The following is a 25,515-nucleotide window of genomic DNA, read 5'->3' as shown; positions in this document are numbered from 1 at the left end:
AGGTCAGAGCTTGTGATTCCTATGCCTACTTGCATCATCCGCTAGGGAGCAACTATAAGTTGGTTAATGATACCTTCACGATACACATCACAAGGACGTTGCAAGGTGGAATTCACAACAGGTTATCTCAGGATGCACAGGAATTCATAAAGAGGTACGGTGCTTGGTTCATTCAGTTTCCCAAGTTCACTTATATTAGGGTGCATGGATGTCCTTTACCTCCATACATGTTGCCAAGATATCCGACAGACAGAATTGTGTTACTTGAAGTAACAAGACAGTTGGCAGCATATGCAAGGGCATTCAGACACAGACATCAGAATGGAGTTCCGGTACCCATCATTTTGGGCAATTCAGTTGAGGTATGTCCTAATGCTTTAGCCATGGATGACGCAGAGAGGGAGTTAGCCTTGTATTCTTTTTCATCTTTTGCTTTGAGAGAAAGTTTTGATCCACATGGACATTTAGAGGAGACAGTCGGCAGAAAGTTTAGGCATGAGTACCAAATAGAAGATTTTATGATGAATCTCTTAGATGATCTTGAAGTGAAACGGAAAATGCATTCTAGATTGCCTTTGGATTTCATCAGGAAATGCAGGATTTACAGAGTGGCCGACCAAGCTCAGGACAGTGGCAGACATATCCAGTCTTCCTATGATCGAGAAAGCAAAACAATAAGGTTAGATTGGAATGAGCCCGAGGTCATGGATCTAGATACTTTGATGGCACCAGTCTTGTCTTGTACTCGCAGATGGGTTGACATACAACATCAGAAGTTGAGAGAACAAGGCATAGCTATGTCTTTCACTTTGGAAGAGAAACTAGCCGAAGGTGGAGCTAGTGTGAGTGAAGGCAATCCTAATCCTAGAAATTCAGGTGAAGGTAACCTTCGATGTGCCAGTGAGGGCAATCTCCATCCAAGAGGTTCGAAGAGGAAAGAGAGACCTGGAAAGAGAGAATCTTCCAAGAAGAAACAAGAGGCCAACCGAGATCGTTCATCCGGCACATCTTCTAGACCAGAGAAGAGGACACTTCAAGTGGAAGAATCTATGGAGTCGATGGTACAAAACGACAGGCAGGAAGGAGGACAGGCACAACATGGTTCACCAGATGGATCTCTCCAAGATTATGATTTAGATGAAGATAAAGAAGACAATGAAATGACATCTCCTCCCAGACAAGAAGAAATAGTGCACAAAGAGATTCAAGTTCAAGAAACAAGATCGATTATCCCAGATTGGTTGAAGGAAAGATTAACTAAGGTGATCGTAGTAGAGGACGAGGACAGTGCAATTGATTTAGAAAGCCTTGTTGGACGTTCACATGAAGTAACAGAAAAGAGAAAGGCTACCAAGATGTCCAAGATGATTCGAGATGAGACTGGATCCAGAAAACTGCAGATAGCTACACCGGCAGCAGACAAATATGAAGGTGAGATCCTAGCAGAGGAATATGATATACAGACATTTGAGCTAGGACCATCCACAGGAGAGCAGACATTGGACGATGCTACCGACTCATTTGAAGCATTAAAAGACAAGCTTAGAGAAGAAATGGAGAAGAATAGAAAGCTTGAGAGAGAGGTCGGTGCATGGAGGACATATTTCAGTCACATCAACGAACCTTTGGGACGTCAGGATCCAGCTAGATCACCAGTGCAAGCACTTCCACTTCAATCAATCAATGAAGCAGAAAGATTCAGGAACATGGTCCAACGTACAAGTAATTGGATGGATAGATCTCATACAGTGGCCATAGAATTTGTAACAAGGATGATGAAGATTATTCATCAAGCTATCCAGGTTCTTGAGATAATCCACAATTTGATGATAACAGTAGCTGCATTTGCCCATACCAAAGATGTCATCATTCCTGTCTTGAAGGTAATTAGACACACATCAAGGAAAGTTTTAGCGCAAGAGAAGATCTTGGATGGAGAATCTCACAGTTTGTTTCAGTGGTCAACCTTACTCCATATGAAGAGTGTTTTCTTCAAGGACATCAGTGTTAGATGTGGCCAAGTTGAGGAGGTGATCAATCCGATCCAGGATAGAGTATTTGAGGTACTTCGTACCATTCTTGGCAGAAGGATCGAGGTCGAGACAGATGTGGATATGCAGGAATTAGAGGATAGAATCAAGATCATCTTTTGCAAGGACGCAAATGTTACGGACGAGCAATATGATCAAATGTTTGCCACCATGCTCTTGATTGAAAGAACAAAGGAACTTGAATCTACTTGGGACGCAGCTCTTCTAGATGCATTTGATCAGGTCATCCACTTGGAAGAGAGTATGAAGAATCTTCCCGAGATTTCAATTGCAGAAATCGAAGGAATCGTGACAAGATTCATTGCATATGCCAAAAAAGAACATTGGAAAGGGAATAAGATTCTAGATGAAAGGTTGTTATAGATGACATGGCATCTTATTTGTCATTGGTTTATGTCTCCTAGGTTTTTGTGCCAAATTTAATATTTGGCTATGTATTTAATATTGTTCAGTAAAAAGGAGGCCATTTGTAACAAACCCTAATTAGGGTTTAGGTGTCATGATCTTGACCGTTGATCTACTTTCGATCTGGACCTTTCATTGTAATTGGGGATGCTATTTATACCCCCATTTTTCATTTCATTTGGTAATAGTCAATAGTTAGATTTCAGAGAGTTTATTGTATTAGAGAGATTAGAGTTAGAAGCAATTTTATTTTATAGCAAGATTGAGTTTTGAAGAGAGGAATTCAAACAATTGTTGTATATGATGACTTGGAAATCAATAAAATATTGAAGTTATGGTGTTTTGTTGCAACTTTCTTGGTTATCTTCATGGTTGTTTAATTTACTTGAATCATGCTCAATCAAAGTAGTGTGTTAATTTGAAGGACATAGTGTGAGACTTGATCTTTGGTAGGATTCGTAATCCAAACCACTAGCTTCTTGTTGATTGTAGGAACGCCTTGCGTGGTCGACTGGAGAATACTTTGAATCCCTTAATCTTCAATCATTATTGTATCTTGGATATGTACCTTCGTGGTAGTGTCCTTGACCTTTGATGCATTGAATATCATTTTGTTACCTTAGAAGATCGCATCAATTTCAATTGAGTTGTTATCTTATGGCAAAATTGAAATTGGTTGAATCTTGCCAAGTCTTGTTCACACGAAGTCATTCTTAGGGTTAGGTTAGATTAGACCTCTTTCAAACCCTACTCTTTTGTTATTTTTGAAAAGTTTCTTAGTTTAGTAAATCTTTAGCTTTCAGAATATGTAAGACCCCTTGAAGGAAACAGCAAATCACATCATACCGCTGGAAGCTTGTCCACACGTAGAGACCCTACTAACCAGAACCTTGGAGTCTTCCTAACTGATCCTTTATGCGAATCTTCAGCAGTTAGAGGCTTTTTCTCAAGAGAGGATAAGATGCCTATTGGTATTTTATTCTGTGTATGATGGTGTATAAAATACACGTCAACAACGCCCAACTGCATACTTGGGCGCAATTTTCCTTTGGCCAAGGATTCATGGATTTTTCCATCTGTCCTTTTGGAATGACTTCCTGAACCTTGGTGAATTTTTGAGCTTTCCATTTTAGGCGTAGGCTTCCAGCACTTGATCAATTTCTGGCTTTCTCTGTCTGCTATCTGATTCTCCGGAATTAGAAATATCTGTAAACGCCTGATCCTCGTCGCCTTGTCTGAACTTTACAAAAATAGAAACTTTCAAGGTGTCAGCGTTAGATCCCTAGATAGGGTGCAAGAATGACTTACTATAAATAGAAACTTACGAAAAATAGAAATTACTAAAAATAGTAAGTTTGATTTTTTGGCAAAATGACGACATTCTGGGACTTGGAAAAATCCCTAAAAAATAGGGACTTTCTAAAAATAGAAAGTTGCTCCGTTTGGGCTCGAATTTTACTGGGAGGTTCCTTGAAGGGTCCTGATTCTAGTTGTATGTTCAGTTTTCCCAAAACCCTAACAAAAACCCCCTAAAATCTAGGACAGAAGACAAAAACCTTAAAAAGGGACAAAACATGCTTTAGACCTCATAGAATTCGCTTGACAGAGAAGCAGATCACCTCTAACCGACCCCCGAACATCTGCAAAGCGGAGAGATTGAAGAGATTGCCACCAACACACCCACAAAAACCAAGACCAAACAATCAAAAGGGCCTAAAAAGCTAGGGGGTCCCTATCTGGGTTGGGGTGATGTGTGATTAGGTCACAATAGGATGGAGGGTTGACATTGAATTTGCCAAAGTCAACATTATTGTCGATTTCAGGGAGCCTATTACTTGCTCCCTTCATTGCATTCTTAACATTCTTACTCAAAGTGTCGAGTTTGTCCTTGAGAGGCTCATGAATCGAAGGGGGAGAGAACTTCTGGGGGAGGGATGAGGAATCGTGGGTACCTGTTGATGTGTATTTTACGCACATAACAATACAGAATAAATTACCAAGATAATTTACCCTCTCTTGAACAAAATCACCTCAGATGCTAAGAATGAGATCAACTAAAATGATTCCAAGGTTTCTACATGTCAGGTCTTGACGAGTGGGTAACTCAATGGTTGATGTGAATTGCTGTGTTTCACTTCGGGACTTACGCAAATGTTTGGATTTTCATGAATGATGTGGAATAGGTGTGCTGACAACTTAAGATTTATCAATATGGCTCTGGATTTACTTTTTACTAAAAAAAGGACAAAAGGAGTAGGGTTCAGGAAGTCTATTCTAAGCCTAGGAATGTAGGAAATGATGAATGGATCTAGTGGAATCAAACCAGGCAAGGTCTCACAATCAGGTATTGACACAAGCTTAGTGCAATCGTCTAAGGTATTCTTAAAGATTTTCAGGCTATCACCATCAAACGTTGACACCATCCAAGTTGATGCTTGTCAAGGGACGCGTAATAGTTGAAGTTAAGCTTACTTAAATTCCAGTTGACCACACAAGGCGCACTTACCAACGGCAAGAGGCTAGTGGTATGGACTAAGGATTCCACACAAATGAATTTGACAAATCTTCCACTCAATCTAACATACATGAAAATAAATTCTAATCTAAATTCTAATCTAACTTGAAGGAATTGAGAACCATGAATGCAAATACAACACTTGAAGAGCAAAATCACCAACAATTGAACAATGATTATGATTCAAATAGCTGCAGCATATACCAACAATTCTACAAAAACTCTCTTACAAATGAGAGACAAGGAGGCATATATAGAGTCTCTTACAAAATGGATGGCCAAGATTGATCCAAGATCAACGGCCGAGATCATGCCAACAAAACCCTAGAATTGCCCTAATTAGGGTATACATAAAAAATGGTGCCACCAACATATGGCCCAATGAAAAGATACCTATTCATCAAATAGGGAATCTTCTAGAAGATTCCTCCCTGCATCTCTCTCTCTCCTAGCATACTTCAAGAATCTAGCCAATACTGAATCTAACTCCATGGAAATGCTAGGCAAGGTATCTTGTTGTAAATCAATCATGTCCAGTGAATCTGAGCAAGCATTCAAAGTGTTCTCCCATTCTGGCATGAGCTTCTGCGAACTATGAACTTGAATCAACAAAGAGATCAAGTCATCTATCTGACTCTTCTTCAGGCAAAAATACATAAATTTCATCTTGTCTCTTAATTCGGCTAAGTGTAAACCACTAGCATCACTAACATCAACACCCAATAATTCCTCAATCGAGGCAAGGATCTTCATCTGAATGTCCTGAATCAATCCTTCCATCTCCATACAACTCGACTGGGCGTTCTCATAAGTTGATTTCTTCATGGCTAATGAACAATACCAGCCATGGAAATCGTATCTGTCTCCAGTGTGCACAATGTTCTCGCTGACCAAGGTGGAATTAGGAATCCTCTTCAAAGCTTGGAGGTGTGGAATAGTCTTCTCTTGGATAGGTTGGAATTCTTCCCAAACTCCCTCCAAATACTGGATTCTGAATACGAGCCCTATTGTCTTATCATATGCATGGACAAACTGAGTGAGGAAATCATTTGCCTGCTTTCTTGCGCTCTCAATCCATTTTTCCACCTCTGAGAGTGTACCTCTCGCTGCCTCACAGTGTGAATGCATTCCATGGTCAACTGCAATAAGGGAAATAAGGGTGGGATCTCCACGCCTTGTCCCTGCAATATATTCTTTAAGTTTGATATTCTCTTCCATGTACCTTTCTTTCTCCGCAATCTCTCTGTCTAACCTTGCATCGATTGCCTTGAGGTTTTCACCAACCTCCTGAAATTCTTGCTTTCTGGATGTACGACCAAGGGCAACTGAAGTGATCTGGAAATCCATAGGAGTAGCAATGTCCGTTGTCACGCCTGCAATAGGAACAACAATCTGCGCAATCTGCATTCCTGTCTCATCTCTAGCTATGTGCGACAAAATCTCCGCTCTCTTGGGATCTTTCTCCTTAGCACTCCTAGCTAGGTAGTCATCAATGTCGTCAATAGGCTGTACCTCTATCATTTGTTTACTTTTCTCCATACTTCTCATCAACCATTCAGGAATAGCGACCATCTCCATACCATCATCGAGACATATTTCTCGATCAAGTCCTCTCAATGCCGAGATAACGTCATCATTATCATCAAGATTATTCTTGGTCCAATCATATACCTCATTTCCCAAACTAACTTCCAAAAGGACAGTAGGGGATCCCGGCTGATCATCCTTATCATTCGGAGGTGCAGATGTCGCTGTGGCATGAAATTCTTGGGTATTCCCTGGTAGTATCACTGTGTTGGAACACTACTGAGTCTCCTTGTTCTGTTCTGTTACTTCAATCACTTCGATTGATGAGACACTGGGAGGGGGTGAAGGAATGATAAGTGGAGGATTGATAGTCTTTTGTTTCTTCTTCACCTCCTCAATGTTCTTCCCTCTAGCCTTGACTTCTCCTGGCGTGTTCTTCCTTCTCTTGGGAGCTTGACTCTCTTCGTCTGCATGAATCCTGACATCACTGATAGTCCTCTGATCATCCTCGGAAGTAGACTCTTTCGGCTTCATCCTTTCATAAGTGAAGGGAACACCCATGTCAACTAACTTATTCATTTGTATATCTACCCATATGCGGAAGAAACTCAAGACCTCTCTCATCAATATATTTAGGTCAATTCCTTCCGACCCTGACCAATTAGGCAATAAGATTGCCTTCATTTCACTTTCATACTGTGGATGTGTATGATCAGGAATGAGGAAAAGTCCACACTTCCTCATGAAATCCACTGACATTCTGGACCACATTCTTCTCTTCACTGCTTGCTCGTCCATCAGGTTGGCCCAATAATCTTCTATGTCAATTTTGTGAATGAACTTCTCTCCCCTGATCCTTCCTACTTTCTTGTCTGGATCGAATCTATCTCTCTTCTTGTATGTAGCAAATCGATAGAATGCAAGCTTCTCACTTGCAGTGCTTGTAGCTATGGCAGACTGGCAAACCTCTAATGTCTTCCCAACTGAAATAGGGAATGTCATGCCTGTCCTGTGCTTCTCTCTTTGAATGACATCGAACTCTAGAAGTTGTCTCACCACTTGCAACAAGATCATTCTATCGGTTGGATACCTAGGAAGTCTGTAGGGTTCAGATTGAAACCCATGAATCTTGAGGTATGTGAAAGTGGGAAACTGTATATACCACGATCCATATTTCTCTATTAACTCTGTTGCCTCCTTGGACAATCTTATGTGGATTCCGCCTTGCAGCATCCGTGTGATGTACATAGTGAATGCATCATTCACTCTCTTATGGTCTTCAATTCTATACATGCTCAGTTGGGGGTAGCATTCATGACTCCGGAATTGTCCTTGCCCATTCCCAATTTCACCTTTGCATATTAATCCTCTGTATGAAACAAACTGTGCAAGCACGTATACCAGGTAAGAAGTCATGGCGAATGACTTGGACCGCTCTACATTCCTCAACTGAAAATTCAGGTTGTCACTTATAATTTTTGACCAATTTACTAGTGTTCCTCTAAGACAATCCTGGATGAAGTAGAACATCCATCCATCAAATATTGCTCCCTGCGGCATCCCCATCACTCTGTTGAGTAGGAATATCAAATCACTATACTCCTTAAAATCTATGCACATGAGTGTCTTGGGAGCCTTGGAATGATGAGACCTAGGTTCAATCATCCACTCTTTGTTTATCAAATTCTTGCATACACCTATCTTCTTTGTGTATCTTTCTGCATATTCATCCTTGGTCACATCCTTCATGTCCGTTCCGCGTGGAATTCCGAATACCTCTGCAATAGCATCTTCAGCAAGGTAGGCAATGACAACGCCCTTAGGAGTCTTGATCATTCTTGTGAGCGGATCATAACATCGTGCACACTCCAGGATAAGCTCACTGCACTGTATGGACTATGGAAATCCAGCGGCATGGAAAATGCCACTATTCATAATGTTCACATAGGCTGGGGAAGGAATTTGATCTCCGACTCCGAACATCCGACGCTGCATATGGTTGAAGTCTAGAAAATGCATGTTTGTATCTGTGATCTCCTTCCATCTGGATGAAATCTTAAGCTCTGGATAAAATCCAGTCTCCAACATCTTCAATAGTTCTTTCCTTTCCTTATATCCAGACTTTGACATCGCACCTGTACAAAGCTCAAAGTTAGACCTAGGAAAATAAATAATGCTCTTAATAAAATTCCTGACTATCTAAATATTTAGCTAATTAGAGCATGGAGTCAGGAAAATAATCCATACACTTGGTAAATTTTAACAATTAAGTTCAGAACGTGACAACACTAAAGCATGGAAACCTTTCATAAAATTCATTGATACCTCCTTATGCTTAGAAAATATGCAAGCTAAAATGCAAAGGAGTATACTGGATTAACGATGACTAAGGAAAGGTGTGAAAGTTTTGTGTTTTCACACAAAGTGTGTCTAAAGACACCTTCCACAGTCAATAATGGAGGTCAACAATTATGAAGACAACCTGAAAATCAGACTTTTAAAACATGTTGTAATCTTAAAAAATGTGCATAAAGTCGATAAAAATCAGTTTTAATGATGAAAACAATCATATTCAGGAATGTAAGTGTGGCTGGTAAAAAATAAATTTCTGAGGACAAGTCTAAAAATTGATTACTTCAGACTTACCAGCACCTTGCAAAGTAGTTAAAAATCCCTGAAAATGATGAAAAATGGCTAAGGAATCAGCTCCAAGCAAAATCGCCAAAATGGTTAGGTGGTTGGAAATTAATTTTTTTGAAGACAACCGCCTAACAATGGAGTTTTCAGACCTGCAACAACGATAAGATGGTTCTGAAAATGCATAGAAAACTCCACAAAACACCTCCAAATGCAAATCCCCTAAGTTGGAATTGGCTGGGCAACAAAAACTTAAGTCTGAAAATTAATGGGCAGCCATTAATGGAGGTCAAATCTGAAGCAAACCTCAGATTTGAAGCGAATCAGCAAGTTGGGAATGATGGTAGCCACCAAGAATGCATGAAAATCATCAAAATGTGGCACCAAACACTCCCAAACTAAAATCGATTTTTTCAGAGGTATGGCGCCAAACTAAAATTATGAAAATATCATCAATGGCAGCCCGGATCTGCAACAATGGAGATCTGGAACAACAAGCAAAAAATGGAGGAAAATATCGCCCAAGTCTCCAAACACAAAATCGCCACCTTTCACCAAAAATCGAAAATCAAAAATCGGGAAATGGTCTTCAATGGCAGCAAGGAGAATGGATCAGCAAGCTGGAAAAAATGGAGGAGGAAAGAATCCTCAACCTAACACTTCACTTCAATCACTTGCTAAAATTTGCCTAACTTGGAGAAAAATCGCTTTTCATGGAGACACCTGGCAGATTTAATAATAAAATAATGCTAAGGCTCCTCTCTTATACTTGCTTTTACCTCTTACTTTCACCACACAAGCAATGTGGGATAAAACACTTGCTTGGTAAAAATTAACTTGCTTCTAGAAGGTTCAAAATATTAAATGTTTATTGCAAGTTATTTAATTTTGCTTTTAAAATTTTAAATAATCATTAATCATTATTTAAAAGCAATTAAATGGGGCTTATTTATTAAATTATTTCTATTTAAATCAAAATTAAGCCTCCAAGGGAAAATCGACTTGGGTTGGGATTGAAAAATCCTTTTAAAAATCATAAAGTGTCAAAAATTTCCCCACAAGGGAAAATTGATCCTAGCTTGGATAAAAATCCATGCATAAATTCATCAAAACTGCACACAAAACTCCCCAGGGGAAAATCGATGGCAGTCTGGATTGAAAATCCACACTCCAAACTCACTTCACTTGCAAAAAACACTCCTTGGTGGAAAATCGATCCCAGTCTGGATGAAAATCCGGACTCAAAACACACTAAAATGCTCTCAGTGGGAAATCGACCTCTGTCTGGATGAAAATCCAGACAAAAAAACGCACTAAGTTGTCACAAATATCCTCGTGGAAAATCGACCCAGGCATGGAATTATCCTTAACATTGTCTGCACTATAGTCCGCACTCCAGTCCGCACTCCTGGTGGAAAATCGATGGCAGCCTGGATAAATCCCGACACTTAGCCAAATTTTAGCACTTCCAGGGGAAAATCGATCCAGGTATGGATAAATAGTGGTGGAAAATAATAGCTAGTATGGATTTCAAGGGAAACCCATGTGTAGTGTGGATTTTGAGTGGGGGAATGGGTTGGGTAGTCTGGAATGTGAGGGGAAAAATGCCTCTAGCATGGAATTTGACCTTCTAACCCTTGGAATATGGATTTCCCTTAGGATTTTATCATTTTAACCACTCAAAATCACTTAGAAACTTTAATTTTAGACTGGACTTAGGCAAATTTTCCTACAATATGAGCGAAACGCTAGGAAAATATTGGAATAAAGTGCAAAACCAACTTAAATAATACCTCAGGATTGAGAAAACAACTCCAAAAGGTCTTGGAATACCTTGGCACTTTAAAATCACTGATGCGCGTGTTTAAAAACATGTTAACGTTCAAAAGGTCAAACACTTAGACAAAAACTTAGGATCATTAAAATATTAACGTTTGCAACGTGATCCTATAACTTCAAAAACCTTAGACGGCACTAGGCATGATCAAAACTCCGAGACTCGGGAACGGGAAACGCAAAATTGCCCACTAAGCAGCCAAAACCCTAACCTAACAACATAGAAAGCAGGAAAAGAGGGGGTCCCCGTTAGCAATGGGGCGATGTGTGAAAAGGTCACAACAGTACCCTTTTGGGATTTGTGCACCCCTTTTCTCCGGTTAATAATGGGACAGTTCTTCCGAATGTGTCCCTCTCTTCTATAGAGAAAACACACATTGACACCACCAAAGATCTCTATAGAGTAGGAGATCGAATCATCCCCAAGATTAACATCGAGCGATTTAGGGATATCTATTCCAGGGTTAATCGACACAAGAACCCTAGCATCGAGATGAGGGATAAGAGAAGTCGAGTTGTCAAGACGAATGGCCTTGCCAATCGGCTCGATCAATTGAGGAATGAATCTCCACAGAAGCGGAGGAACATTTTTAATGAACAACCACCTAGGGCACGCCAGTGCCAAGATTTGCTCATTGATTTCTTTGGGAGACCATGCAATGGCTCGAAACGTGCATTTTCCCATAGTCCAATATTATTTGCTAATAACTTCGGATTGGGCCTTATGATCTTTGAAAAAAATAACAAATAAGCCTTTCTAAATAAGCCTACAGAAAGAAACATGAAACCCTAACTTGATATTCCACACATTTCTAATCCAATCATCTATATGAATTTACGGGCCGAACATTTATCCACATCAACAGCGGCAAGAAATATAGCAACATCTTTTAATCTACTTTTCTCTAGAGTAAATCTCATTGTACTTTGAATCATTAGGAATAATCGACAGAGAACCCGAGGGAAAACAAGGGTCCTTACATTCTCCATAGGGGCCACCATTATCTCCTACTCCCAAGGGAGCAATAGAAACAAACCTAGACTGCGAAACGACTTCTTTGAAAGACTTTTTATGGCTCTTGGAGTTCGAAACTGCCGCATCTGCTTTGCCAAGAGATAGATGATCGCCTCCAGAGTTGTCCTCCATGGAGCGGCATTAACGATTGCACGCTCCTACACAACACAACTGGACGGAAAGGAGGGCAAACAGGCAACAAAATAAATGAAATAAAAAGATAAAATAAAGACAATGCAGCTGGAAGGAAAAATCAAACCCGCACGGAGGATTGACTCCTCCTCCACCTGCAAGGGGTCGACCCCTCAACACACGTGCCTCGGTCATGCCACGTTTGAGAAGCTTATTCTGCTGCAGTTTTCAAAATCCAGAAACAGGAGAAAGAAATTAAAAATGACCGTTTGTTGTTTCAATATATCTGGCGTCGATGTATAACCGGCTGGAATTTTATTGCACCAGTATGCGTATTTGCAGCCCTGGTTTTGTCAATGTTTGGGGAAAGAACCATCGATGAAAAGACGAGCCTTTCTGAGCATGGTAAGAGTGTTGGCTCCAACCCTGGGACGAAACCCTAGGGCTCTTCTGCAGTCTGGACCATCGTCACCGTTTTTCCCTTGCAGATCTTTATGTTATTCTATTAATCTTTTTCCGACCTATTTCTTATCAGCACATGCAGCTTCCTCCTCCTCCTCCGGGCTGCTGGGAATCGATTTCTTATCAGACGCAGCTTCTCAAAAAAGAAAAAGAGAAAAAAAAACCCCTTGCCCAGTTTTCCTAAACCAGTTGTTTGGTTCTTTCTTCATTAACAATAATCTGAAGGCTAGCTCTGAGCTTGGTGTTGGGGATGATCCATGCCTTACACAATCCATTCCTCTGAATTATAAAGATAGGAGGAATGCTTGGCCAAAGCTTCGGTGATGCAGCTGGATTCCCTTTCAGAATGATGGAAGATGCAATTGTGAAAGTGGTTGGCTGTCTGGAAGATGTTAGATAGAATTTGGTTTAGTCTCAAATCCTTCAAATTGGGTTCCTTCAAGAGATCCCAGATCAAAGTTTGCAACTTAGATTCTACTGTGAGCTTGTCGATATTGCTTTGTCTGGCCAAAAGTAAAACTTTCCAAATTGCTGAAGCCTCAAAAATATTGTCGATAGTATCCTGCAATATCTGAATCTAGGATGGCTCATGTGGTCTCTATAAGGGTCTCCAGCAATAGCATTATCTGGGTTGCCTCTTAAAGGTGTTGATTTTAACCCAGGGTAGTTCAGGTTATTTCCAGGAAGTATTAGGAAAATAGTTTATAACAACCACCTGATAGGGGAATTAATATGGAAGTGTATTATTTGAAGCATTTAATTACAATCTCTTTTCGTTGGTAATGACAAATTTTAGGATTATTTGCATTGCCAATAGTTTTTGAGCTTTGCTAGGATTATTTGCATTGCTAATATATAGTTGTCATTCAATCTTGGCTTGCATAAACCTTTATGAATTTTGCTTTTATAGTTTGCATGTTACGTTGAAGGTCTGTCTGACCTAGCACGTCATACATGGCCGACAATTTGTGTTCATCCAGTTCCCTTGATATGTACTTATTAGAGGACATAAATATACCATAAAAGCAGAAAACAAATTTGAATATTTTTAATGTGGCCTGTTAATTTTATGTGCCATCTAAACATGTTGTTTGGCATGCTAATTAAATCTGCATTCAAATGAAAATACAGAGTTAAAATAAAAAATTAGGAAGTACTGAAAATTCCATGAAAAATGTGAATAAAAAAGCGAGTTACTAAAATTAAAAAAACTGTATGTTTGCTTTCTTTTTTCTTTTTGATATTATACATGTTTGCATATATTTATATTTTTTTTTAATTTCCCTTTTTTTCCCAATATTTTCCCAATTAAAAACCAAGTACAGGCCATGCTGTGTAAGTGTTGTGCTATTCTGAAACTACAAAATTATAAAAATGAAGCTTCCCTATTTTCCGCTATTTAGCTATAAACTTATCTTAATTAGTCACTCGGATCCTATAAAATAATTTTATAGCCAATTTATGGTGCAGGAGGTTCATGCTCATGTAATGAAAGATCAGTCTTATCATTTGACAGATTCTGGTAGAAGTGTTTACCAAATGTTAGCACAATATTTGGGAATGTTGTTGCTGTTTATTGCTCAGCAGCATTAGGCTGACACTCTTTCTCATGTCAAGCACTAGTAGTTATGAAAGGGCCAATATGCTTGAAATGTAATATAGTGAAAGCCAAACCAAATAATATACACGAGTAGGAACAAAAGTTGCAATTGCCAATCAGAGATAAAAATACTCTGTAACTCATTGATGTATCTTTTTCAGATTTTATTCAAATTTTTCAATCCTTTGAGATGGGAAACTAAAATTACATGGCTTTTCTGCCATTGAGAACTTTTTACAAGCTGAGGCAATCCTATCTTTTTGTAGTTATAGATTTGATCATTTTACTGATTTAAGTATATTTTCTAACATTTCAAGTTTGTCTCTCTTTAGTAATAATATCAACATGTTTGAAGTTTTTCACATATCTGAAGGGTTGCAGAGGCTAGGGAGGTGGCTTGTGCTGGGATCTAGGAAAGGTTTAAGTGAAAATGAAATAGAGGATCTCAAAGAACGCCACACAAAATTTAAAGAATCTGCTTGGAAGTTATTGTATTACTTTGTAGCAGAATCATTGGCATTGGTTGTGACTTACAATGAGCCATGGTTTACAAGCACACGGAACTTTTGGGTTGGCCCTGGCGACCAGATTTGGCCAGATCAAAAAGTAAAGTAAGGCTGTCTATTTTTATTAAGCACTTCTTTATGTACAATTTGTTGTCTTAGACACAAATGTTGTTATAAAATGTCACCATGTACTTTCTTTCAGAAGAATTTGTAATTTTTTTGCATGCATTTCACTTGACCATCATTGTTATTCTGCAATGCAATGGTTGGCAGGACAAAGTTAAAGCTCCTTTACATGTACGTAGCGGGTTTCTATGCGTACAGTATTGTTGCTTTAGTTTTCTGGGAGACAAGACGATCAGACTTTGGAGTGAGCATGTCTCATCATGTGGCAACTTTGATTCTCATTTTAGCATCATATATGCTAAGGTTTGTTATTGTAACTTCTTTCATGATCCCAGCATTATATGCTTTCATAAATTTTGCATCAGGTTCAAATTGATTGGACAAAATTTCCATTTCCTTGTGTTTACTTTGGTTTTTTTTTGGGATTAGTTTGGGATCTGGATATTGCTATTGTTTCTATTCACTGGCTTTTGTGTCCATATTTGCCTATCTTAAGTTGAGGTGCATTTTTTTTTCGTTTATGTATTGTAGTACAGACTAAAGAATAAGATCATTGTAGTCCAAAAAACATCAAGGTCATCAAAAACTTGATTTATCAAATATAATATATCATTGTATAATAATCAACCAAGTATCAGTTAATCAATAAGCTGGAAAACCTGCTAGGTAATAAACTAAAAGAAACAAAAACACATTGATATCCACTCTTTGACCAAAGTACTTGTTAGGAATATTGAGAAGTAGACATGTATTACCAGATCACCTAGTCATGCAACCAAAAACCACAGTTGTAATGTCCTCTTTTAGGATAACTAGGGATTATGGCACAATTAATTAAATTCCTTAGAATTACAATATCTAATTTTGCTATGAACTTATGTAATTGATAATATAAGGGCAAATATATATAAAATGACAATTATCAATGCCACTTGCTTCTATCCTCCAATTCTTGGATATCCACATCTGTTTCAATCTCTATCCTTCTATCAAGGATTGCACACAATACATCAAACACCTTATCTTGAATAGGATGGATAGTGTCCCCAACTCGGGTGCACCTACTATTGATGTCCTTGAATAGAACCTCCTTCATTTGGAGCAAAGTTGACCATTGTAGGAGATTATGAGTTCCACCATCAACTATCCTTTCTTGTGCTAAAACCTGTCTTGATGTCTTCCTTACCACTTGCAATACTGGGATGGTAATATCTCTGGTGTGAGTGAATGCATCGACAGTTACCACTAGATTATGAATGATCTCAAGGACTTGGATGGCCCTGTGGATTGTTTTCATCATTCTTCTGACAAACTCCTTGGCTACCACGTAGGATCTATCAATCCATGTCTCCATGAGTTGGGCTGAGTTCTTCATCTTTTCTACCTGATTTATTGACTCAAGAGGGAGTGCCTACACGGGTGAGACTATTGGATGCTGTCGCCCTAATGGCTCATTAAGCTGGCTAAAATAATTCCTCCAAGCATTAATCTCCTTTTCCTACCTTTTATTCTTTTCTATCTCTTCTTTTAGCTTATCATTGACTACCCTCACTGAATTAGTCGCATCTTCCATGGCTTGCTCGGAGGTAAGTGGATCAAGATCAAATGTCTCCAAATTATATTCTTTTGCCATGATCTCATCATCATACTTGTCCACTGCTGGTGTAGCTATCTGTATCTTTCTGGAGCCTGTATCATCTCTGATCACCTTAGATATCTTTGTAGCATCCCCTCTTGAGACTTGCTTAGAAGACTTTCCAAATCGAATACTTGCTCCTCTTCTTCAACTACAACTTCCCTTGTAAACCTCTCTCTAAGCCAATCTGGAATGGAAGATTTTCCTTCTTTTACTTGCATTTCCTCAGACAATGGCCGCTCGCCTCTAAAAGAAGATGTCGCTTCATCATCATTTCTTTCTTCTTGCTGATCATTATCACAAACTTGGAGAGGAAGAGACTGACTTGATGATTGCTGAGGTGTCCTTCCTTTGTCTTGTTTATCATTCTGTACTGTGGACTCCATGGACTCATCTATCTCATACACCTTCTCTCTTTGATCCTCTCCTTGACTTATCTCCTTTTCATGTCTAGAAGAAGCACTAGAGGGATGATCAGGATTTACTCTTTGTTTCTTCTTGGATGACTCTCTTTTTAGGTCCCTCCTTTCTCTTCGACCCCTTAGAATGAGAAGTGTTCTCACTTGCACTCACCTCTCCTTCCGTTCTTGTTTCTAAGCTGAATGTCATAGCTATGTTTTGTTCCTTCAACTTTTGATGCTGGACATCCACCCATCCGCGAGTACAACTCAAGACTGGATCCATCGATGCTCTCAAGTCTGCGACCTCTTGTTCATCCCAATCGATCTTTACTACTTCTCTTCTTTCTCATAGGAAGATTGAAGATATCTGCCACTGTCCTGTGCCTGATTTGCTACTCTATAGATCTTACATTTCTTGATGAGATCGAGGGATAATCGAGAATGCATCTTTCTCTTTACCTCTACATCATCCTGAACATTCATCCAAAAGTCTTCTACTTGAAATACATGCTTCTACTTCTTCCCTGCAGTTTCTTCCACATGACCATGAGGATCAAAATTATCTCTCGAAGCAAAAGATGTGAATGAATAGAGAGATAGTTCCTTTTTCGCATCTTCAGTTGCTTGAAAGTTAGAACAAAGTTCAATTGAATTTCCAAGTGAAATAGGTATAGGGATACCATTCCCATGCTTATGTCTTGATGCCTTAGCACAAGCTGCCAACTGTCTAGTCGCTTCAAGTCGTACTACTCTATCCGTCGGATACCTTGGCAACATATAAGGAGGTGAGGGACATCCATGAATTCTGATGTAGGTGAATTTAGGAAATTGAATGAACCACGCACCATGTTTTTTCACGAACTCTTGTGCTTCTGGAGACAATCGTTGATGAATTCCTCCTTGTAGTGTCCTGGAGATAGGCATTGTAAAAGTATCGTTGACTAGCTTGTAGTACTTCTTAGGTGGATGATATAATTGGGCATAGGAATCACATACTCTTATCTCTCCGGGCCCTCTCCCAACAATGCCTCTGTGTGGTAGTCCCACATACTCGTAACATCTGGCTAAAGAATATATAACATATGAGCTCATGTAGAATGACTTAGTAGGGACTAACCTTTTCAACTGCACGTCTAGGTTGTTACTGATAATCCTAGCCCAATTGAACATCCCCTTACCTTGAATGATCACTTGTATAAAGAAAAACATCCACCTGTCGAAAAAGAAGGCTTGAGAGGCACCTACAATTTGATTAAGCATGGTTATCAAGTCTCTGAATTCTTCTTGGAAATCAATTCTGTGAGGTGTATTGGGTATCTTATTTAGGCGAGGCCTACTCTTGAGCAACCAATTCTTATTGATGAAATTCAGACAAGTATCAGGATCATCTTCGTAGATAGAGTTGGCTCCTTCTAGGCTCTTGTATATCATATCCCTCTGTTCTGAAAGATGAAAAGCCTCACTTATAGCTCCCTTTGAGAGATAGGCGAGGATAGTCCCATCCTTGGCCACAATTGTCCTTGAATGCGAATCATAGTGCCTAGCACATTTGATCATTAGCTCATGACACCTGACTGCAGGAGGGAAACCTGCCGCCTTGATGATTCCACTCTCAATTATCTTCTTGGCTATGGGTGATGGCTTGCCGATGTAAGGTGCTTCTCGAAACTTCTTCACATTGAAGTTTCCTAAGTTGGTGTCTCCGACATTCCTCCACTTGGACGTGATCTTCGTCTCCAAGTCGTCACCCCTTTGATCTTCCTTAATGAGGGCTTGCCGAGTAGAGGATCTGCTTGCTTTGGGGTTTGCCATTTATCACCTATATGGATACCTTAAAGTAGGGATTTAAAGGGATAGGTCACAAAGATGATTGATTCAAGGCTTAAAAATAGCAGCTATGCCTATATTATGAACTTCAATTTGAAAATCAAAAGAATAAACTTTAAAGTTATAAATTTTCAAATTGACTTTACACATGAATCTAGCTAAATCATGAAGACCTAACTTCACAAAAATAATTGATATTAAACTAAATCAGATCTTCATTAAAACTCCTTCAAATAAATCAGATTGCACATACCTTAACCTTGATTTTAAAGATAGCAACCTGAAAAGATGGATAAATAATGAGTTGCTGCTGAATTCACATCCCTTCCCAGCGATGCTTACACAAGATAGCTGTCTCAGACCTGCATCTCAAACATGTTAGAGCCTTCTTAGAAGGATCGGTATTCTCTTAATTGACCCTCGTAATTCATCAATTATATCCATTGTTCCTTGAATTCGTACATTTGGAGAATCAGGTGTAGGTTTGAAGATTATTAAATTTGCCTTGACCTGCCTTATGAAGCTCTGAAATTCGCCTACAAATCAGCTGCTGCAGCTTGCTTTCTGTGAAATTTGGCTCATGAAGATTATTAAGCTTCCTTCTTAGGATCTGCAATGAAATCTGCTGATGAAGTTTCACTTCCTAAGTCTGCTCTTTAAATTCGCTCTAAGGAAGAATTTGTTTGAATGAATGATGAGTGATCAAGGATCAACTCTCCTTTATAGGCGCCTTCACCTCTCCCTTGAAAAGCCGACTTTGTTATACATAATTTTTTTTTTATTATACCTTCTCCAAGCTGGCCAACTTTTCATTAAAATTTGAAAATTGTTTTGGCGCCAGAGGTGCATATTTGAAATTTCGAACCTAGTAAGTGTTTGACTTAGGTGGATTTGCGTCTTCAATTGCTCAAAATAAGGTTTGATTAGTGATTTGAGTGAGGAATGAAGTGCTTTGAAAATTCGCTCTTGTACCTTTGAAAGGAAAAGAGCGAACTAAGGGTATGAGGCTTGGACAAGCATCAAACACTTTAACATCACCTTCATCCATGTTGTTCTATCCTTGAGACTTGCTAGGAAGGCATCTTGGAGGTCTCCTTGTGCAAATTTTGGTGTTCAAAAGCAATTACAAGCAAATTTGCTTATGTATCTTTGGAAGGTACATGCCTCCAATGCAATTCGCTCCTGTACCCTTGAGAGGTACATGAGCGAACTTTTCCTATGCTCAATTCATTTTCCATTTCCTTCATTTAGCCTTAGATTTGTCTTTCCAATCCTTCTCTCATCATGCTCGTGTTAACTTGTCCTTAATTTTGTTCAAAATGATGCTCTTTCGATGCTTTAGGCCAAGTATGAAGTCAATCCAAGAAATTCGCTTGGGTACTGTTGTGACGTTTTCACACATCGCCCCATTGCAAATGGGGACCCATGTTTTTTGTTTTTTGCTCGTTTTCGCTTTGCTTTTCTAGGGTTTTGTTAGTTTGTTAGTTGTCTGGATTTAGGGTCAAGCCTTAGGGTTTTAATTACCGTCTTTTCGGACCAAAATCCAGTCAGTTTTGGGAGCTTTTTGAATTTCCTTTTCTAGAATGCAAATTTTGAATGAAATGAATTCGCCAGAATGGTCTAATTTTCAATTGGAATGTTGATGCAGAGCTTAAATTTGTCTAAGTGTTGAAGATGAAATGTGAATTTTTGTCCAATTGAATATTTTTGACCAAATTTTGACATTTTTGATTTTTGATCCTAGGCATCTCAAATGATTTGTTTTCGCCTTGTGAAGTGTTAAAATGTGTAAAATCATGTTATTTTGGCCTGTAGGAGCAAAATCTCTCCTGTCCCTTAGTGAAGGACGGGAGCTCGTTTTCAAATATTTTACTATTCCTGCAGGGTCAAGATGAATTACGAATTGGAAGTGATGGAGAAAGGCGAGATCTTTCCATTGAATATAAATTGAAGATTTTCATGAGCACAGAAATGCCTCCAGGGGAAAGATCGCTCCTGTCCCTCAGTGAAGGACCGGAGCTACAAATTCAATTTCGCCTTGTCCTTGCAAGATTTTGATGACTTAATGATTTGAGGACGTCCAAAGGAAGATGCTTTGCCAAATGAATATAATTTGAGATGCAAAAACGAAGGAGAATGACCTATATTGACCAAATCGCTCCTGTCCCTCTCCAAGGGACCAGGGCGAGGTACCTTGTAGCTCTCGTCCCTCTCCCAGGGACCAGAGCAATTTCCTTCATTATGCAAAATCCAGACAAAGGTCAAGGCAAGTTTACGTTCAAAAACAAGGAAAAACATGAGATAAATGCGTTGAATATAAATTGAAGATTTTTGGGACGTCCATAACAGTGCTAATTGTCTAAATCGCTCCTGTCCCTCAGTGAAGGACCGGAGCTACAAATCCAATTTTGCTTTGTCCTTGCAAGATTTTAACGTCTTGACGATGTGAGAAGGTCCAAAGAGGTACATTTTATCAAATGAATATAACTTGAAGTGCTGTCGGGGAGATCAACAGGGTAGCAAGTCCGGCTTGAGTGAGGTCCTGATCCTGAAATTTGGCTAAGTCTGGAATGTCCTGATCCTGAAATTTGACTAAGTCTGGAAACTGAAAAACCTCCAAAAACTAGATTTTGCAATATAACCCCTGGAGGTCTGAAACCACTCTCAAACATCCTAAAAGTATATATGGAATATAACTTAAAGTATAAGAAAGAAGAAACATAGAAGGAAGTGTCACTTATACTTAAATGTTATATTCCATTAAAATTGTCCTGATCGAGAGTGCGAAAAGTCAAATTTCGCTCGTGTCCTTCTCCAAGGGTCCAGAGCGAAATGCGCTCCTGTCCCTCTCCAAGGGACCAAGGCGAATCGCTCGTGTCCCTCACCAAGGGTCCAGAGCGAAAATGCTTAGTTGAGCCATTCCTGACATTGTTTGGACGAATCGAAGACATCAAAGGCATGGTGAAGGACGAAATAAGCATGATAGAGCATCCAGACTTGATCAAAAACAATGAAATGATGAAGTTTTTGCCTAGAGGGTCAAATTCGCTCCTGTCCCTCACTGAAGGACCAGAGCGAAATTCTTCATAAGGTACGATCTGGGCAAAGATCAAGCAAATTTTATGTTCGAAGGCAAGAAAGGAGGTCAATCGAACCCGTTGAAGACAAATTGAAGATTATCAAACGTCAACAAAGGACCAAAATGCTTAAGTTCGCTCCTGTCCCTCAGGAAGGGACTAGAGCGATTTTTGTTGTAGATGATTTTCTCGCCAAATTTCAATCGATCTCAAGGCATGAATGAATGAAAGGAGGCATTGCGAATCCGTTGAATATAATTTTCGAAGGTGATGAAGTGAAATGAGGCCCACAAGAGCAAAATCGCTCCTGTCCCTCAGTCAGGGACCAGGGCGATGAGGTACGTATCTTCCCACTTTTTCATTTTTGGGCGCTAAACAAACATTTTTGAATTTATTTAAATGCTAAAATTCGATAAGTTTTGAAAATTCAATTAAATGGCATTTAAATATTGCGCTTGATATTAATTAAATTATTTTGCCTTGTAAAAAATCGAATTTGTTAATTTAAATGACAAAGGCATTTAATTAATTATTTATTAATTAATAGAAAATCAAAAGGAGCGCTTGGTATTTTATTGGTTTATAAAAGTCGGCCTTGTTATTTATTAAAAAATCGTTTAATTTGCCTTATTAATTATCAAGTCGGCCTAAGGTGGTAATTGTGAGATGAGCGCTATAAAGGGAGGTGAGAATCATTATTTTCACATTATCATTTTTCATGCGATCTCAAAGGGAGAAGTGCGAAATTATCTTCAAGGTGCGGGTCTTGTCAAGGAAGGCGCAAACATCATCAAGGGAGTGCGAGTGTGTTTGAAGGAGCGAATTTCATTTCAAAACAAAAGAAGGCACTAGTTTTATCCAAGGCGAAACATCTATCCAAAGGAGAGGCGAACTTGAAGTTTCAAGTTAGGCGAACTTGCCAAGGACATTGAAGAACACATCAAAGATTCCAAGGGTGGCGAATTAATAAGGAGGACGTTCATTATCCTTCAAGATCAAGTCAAAGGCTTTAAATTTTGATTTTTGCCTAGGCAAATTCCTCATTTTGCATTCTAGAGTTAGCTCTCTCCTGAGGTATGGCGATATTGGTTTTATTGTCTTGATTTTGAATTGTTCATCGTCATTTCCTTAATTTTGAAATTTTGAAATTTTGAATTCCTAGCTCAAGAGTCGTTTTTAGGAAATGATTAATAAAGGACTTATCATTAAGTTTCCTAAAAAATTGCTCTCTAATTTATGTTATGTATTGCAAAATCATGGTACTAATTTTGAAATGTTGTGTAGGCATCAAATGGAGGTCTCATCAAGGAAAATCAAGCCGGATCCAGGACGGTCTTCGCCAGGACGATCAAGCCAGGACATGGACGACCTTCTTTGGACTAACATCATCAAGGGCAATCCAGCGTTCCAAGGCGAGGTACATCATCTTCCTGCACATCAAGGACGCAAGGAGTTAGAACAAGGGCTCGTTGAAGAAGCAAAATAGATCCAGAGGAATTAATTAAAGCAAGTTTCTCAACAATATCAAGATGAATATCCACCAAGTTCCAAGTGTCAAATGAGGTGGCGTCCTAGTCATCACTTCTCCAATCAGTGAAGTCCATCTCAGCATGTCCAGATTCAATGTACTTAACTCATGGAAGGTGGCACAAACTCCGATGTACCTACCCTGGCTATCCATTGGTCAATTTTTCTAAAAGGGACATGTGTCCAAGCAATACAATTTTATCATTGGTCAAACATTAAATGTTATGTAATGGTTGTAACAAACCCTAATTAGGGTTTTCATTGTAAAATCTTGGCCATTGATCTTGAATTGATCTAAGCCATCAAATTGTATTGTGGGCACTATATAAGCCCAAACATTTCATTTGTAAAGGAGGATTAGAGAGAGTTGTAAATAGTTGGAAGAGTTAGAATATAGTTGATAGAATAGCAATTAGAGTAGAATAGGAGGACAAGGCAAGAAATTGTTGCCATTGATTGTAAACAAACTCCATTTTCATTGAAGTAATGGTGAAATATGTCGTTTTCTTGCAATTTGCATGGTTTCTTGTTGAAGTCTTCAATCTTAGATGGTAGATAATTAGATGAATGGAGGAAGTGTGATTGATTGATGGTGGAATTCGTACATCCATACTACTAGCAGTTTGTTGATTGCAGACTTGCCTTGCGTAGTCAACTGGAATCATTCAGCCTAAGCTCAATTTCAATTTGTTGCCTCTTCATTGATATGCATCAACTTGGATGGTATCTATGCCTGTGGTGATGATTTGAACATCATAAAGCTTCCTTAGAAGATCGCACTAGCCTTGTGTAGATGTTCCATTGATGTCAAAACAAGACCTAGTTAGAGTTTCATCAAAAATCAAATCATTGCTCCTACATTCTTAGTATTAGGATTAGATCCTCTCTTCGCCCTTATCCTTTTTCCATTTTTTTTTAATCTAAGTTAGTCAGAGCCTGTGTCCAGCAAAGCAGATCGGAAGTTCAATGTAAGTCCCCTTGTGATTTCAGCAAATCACATCATACCACTGGAGCTTATCCACACGTAGAGACCCTACATCAAAGAACCTTGGAGTCCATCTAACTGATCCTTTTTGCAGATCTTCAGCAGTTAGAGACTATTTTCTCAAGAGAGGATAAGATGCCTTTAGGTATTTTATTCTGTGTATGATTGTGTATGAAATACACGTCAACAGGTACCCTTGGAAGGACATGACCTATTGAGAGAATTTCGCTTTGGACCCTTTGGAAGGGTCAGGAGCGAATAGCTATTTGCACTCAAACTCTCATCATTTCCTTCAACTTTGCTCTTAGGCTTGGCTTTTGGGTCCTCCCTCCATCTCAATCAAGTCCATTTGCCCTCAAAGCGATGTCCACTCAATGCTTTTGGTGAGAAATTGGGCCATTTTAAGGATTTCGCTCTGGACCCTTTGGAAGGGTCAGGAGCAAAATTTTGTCATTTAGTCTCAATTTCATCAGTTCCTTCACTTCAATTCACTTCTCAAGGCAAGTATACATCAATCTTCTCTCAACCATGCCTTAGGAACCAAGATTTCGACCCCAAACAAGGAGCAAATATGTGCTTTAGGAGAATTCGCTCTGGACCCTTTGGAAGGGTTAGGAGCAAAATTCTATCTTTGATGCCATTCATCTTCCATTCGTCATTAATTTGCCTTGAACTTAACTTTTTCAATTCTCCTCTTATTATGATTATGCAACTAGCCTCCATCCTAGCTTGAAACAAGGTGAAATAGGGAGTTCTAAGGATTTCGCTCTGGACCCTTTGGAAGGGTCAAGAGAGAAATAGCTATTTTGCTCAATTCTTCCTTCATAGAACTTCATTTCTCATCCTTACCTTATCAAGGTCAAGTCATTTGCCTTCAAAAATGCTTAGGAATGGATTAGTTCAAAAGTTTGAGCAAGGTACAAGGCTTCTTGAAGAAATTCGCTCTGGACCCTTTGGAAGGGTCAGGAGCGAAATTGAGGCATTAGGCTTGGATATCACTCAAATACTCATTCTTTCACCTCTATCCACATTGCCCTGGCTTTAGCTCATGCTAGGAAATCACTCTAAGGGTGTTTCTTGCTCAAATGCTAAGGTCAAACATCAAGTTTTACAAATTTGCTTGTGCCCCTTAGAGAGGTACATGGCCTTCTAATGAAATTCGCTTTGGACCATTTGGAAGGGTCAGGAGTGAATTTGTCAAGTTTGCACAAATTCTCCATATTTCATCACTTCACTTTGTTTGAATTCAC

General features: G+C 39.1%; 1 protein-coding gene across 3 annotated transcripts in view; it reads left to right on the top strand.

Annotated features, from left to right (window-relative positions):
- Nucleotides 1-25,515, top strand: part of LOC131076789 (ASC1-like protein) — a 130,180-nt gene that overhangs the window by 41,841 nt on the left and 62,824 nt on the right. For all 3 annotated transcript variants that reach the window (XM_058014114.2, XM_058014115.2, XM_058014113.2), the window contains exons 3-4: nt 14,562-14,791; nt 14,960-15,115. In XM_058014114.2, coding sequence (XP_057870097.1) covers nt 14,562-14,791; nt 14,960-15,115 — 386 coding nt within the window. The remainder of the gene's footprint in view (nt 1-14,561; nt 14,792-14,959; nt 15,116-25,515) is intronic.

Source organism: Cryptomeria japonica, chromosome 11, assembly GCF_030272615.1.
Source record: "Cryptomeria japonica chromosome 11, Sugi_1.0, whole genome shotgun sequence".
Lineage (NCBI taxonomy): Eukaryota > Viridiplantae > Streptophyta > Pinopsida > Cupressales > Cupressaceae > Cryptomeria > Cryptomeria japonica.
The sequence above is the reverse complement of the archived record's forward strand: the minus strand, read 5'-3'. Positions and strand labels throughout refer to the sequence as shown.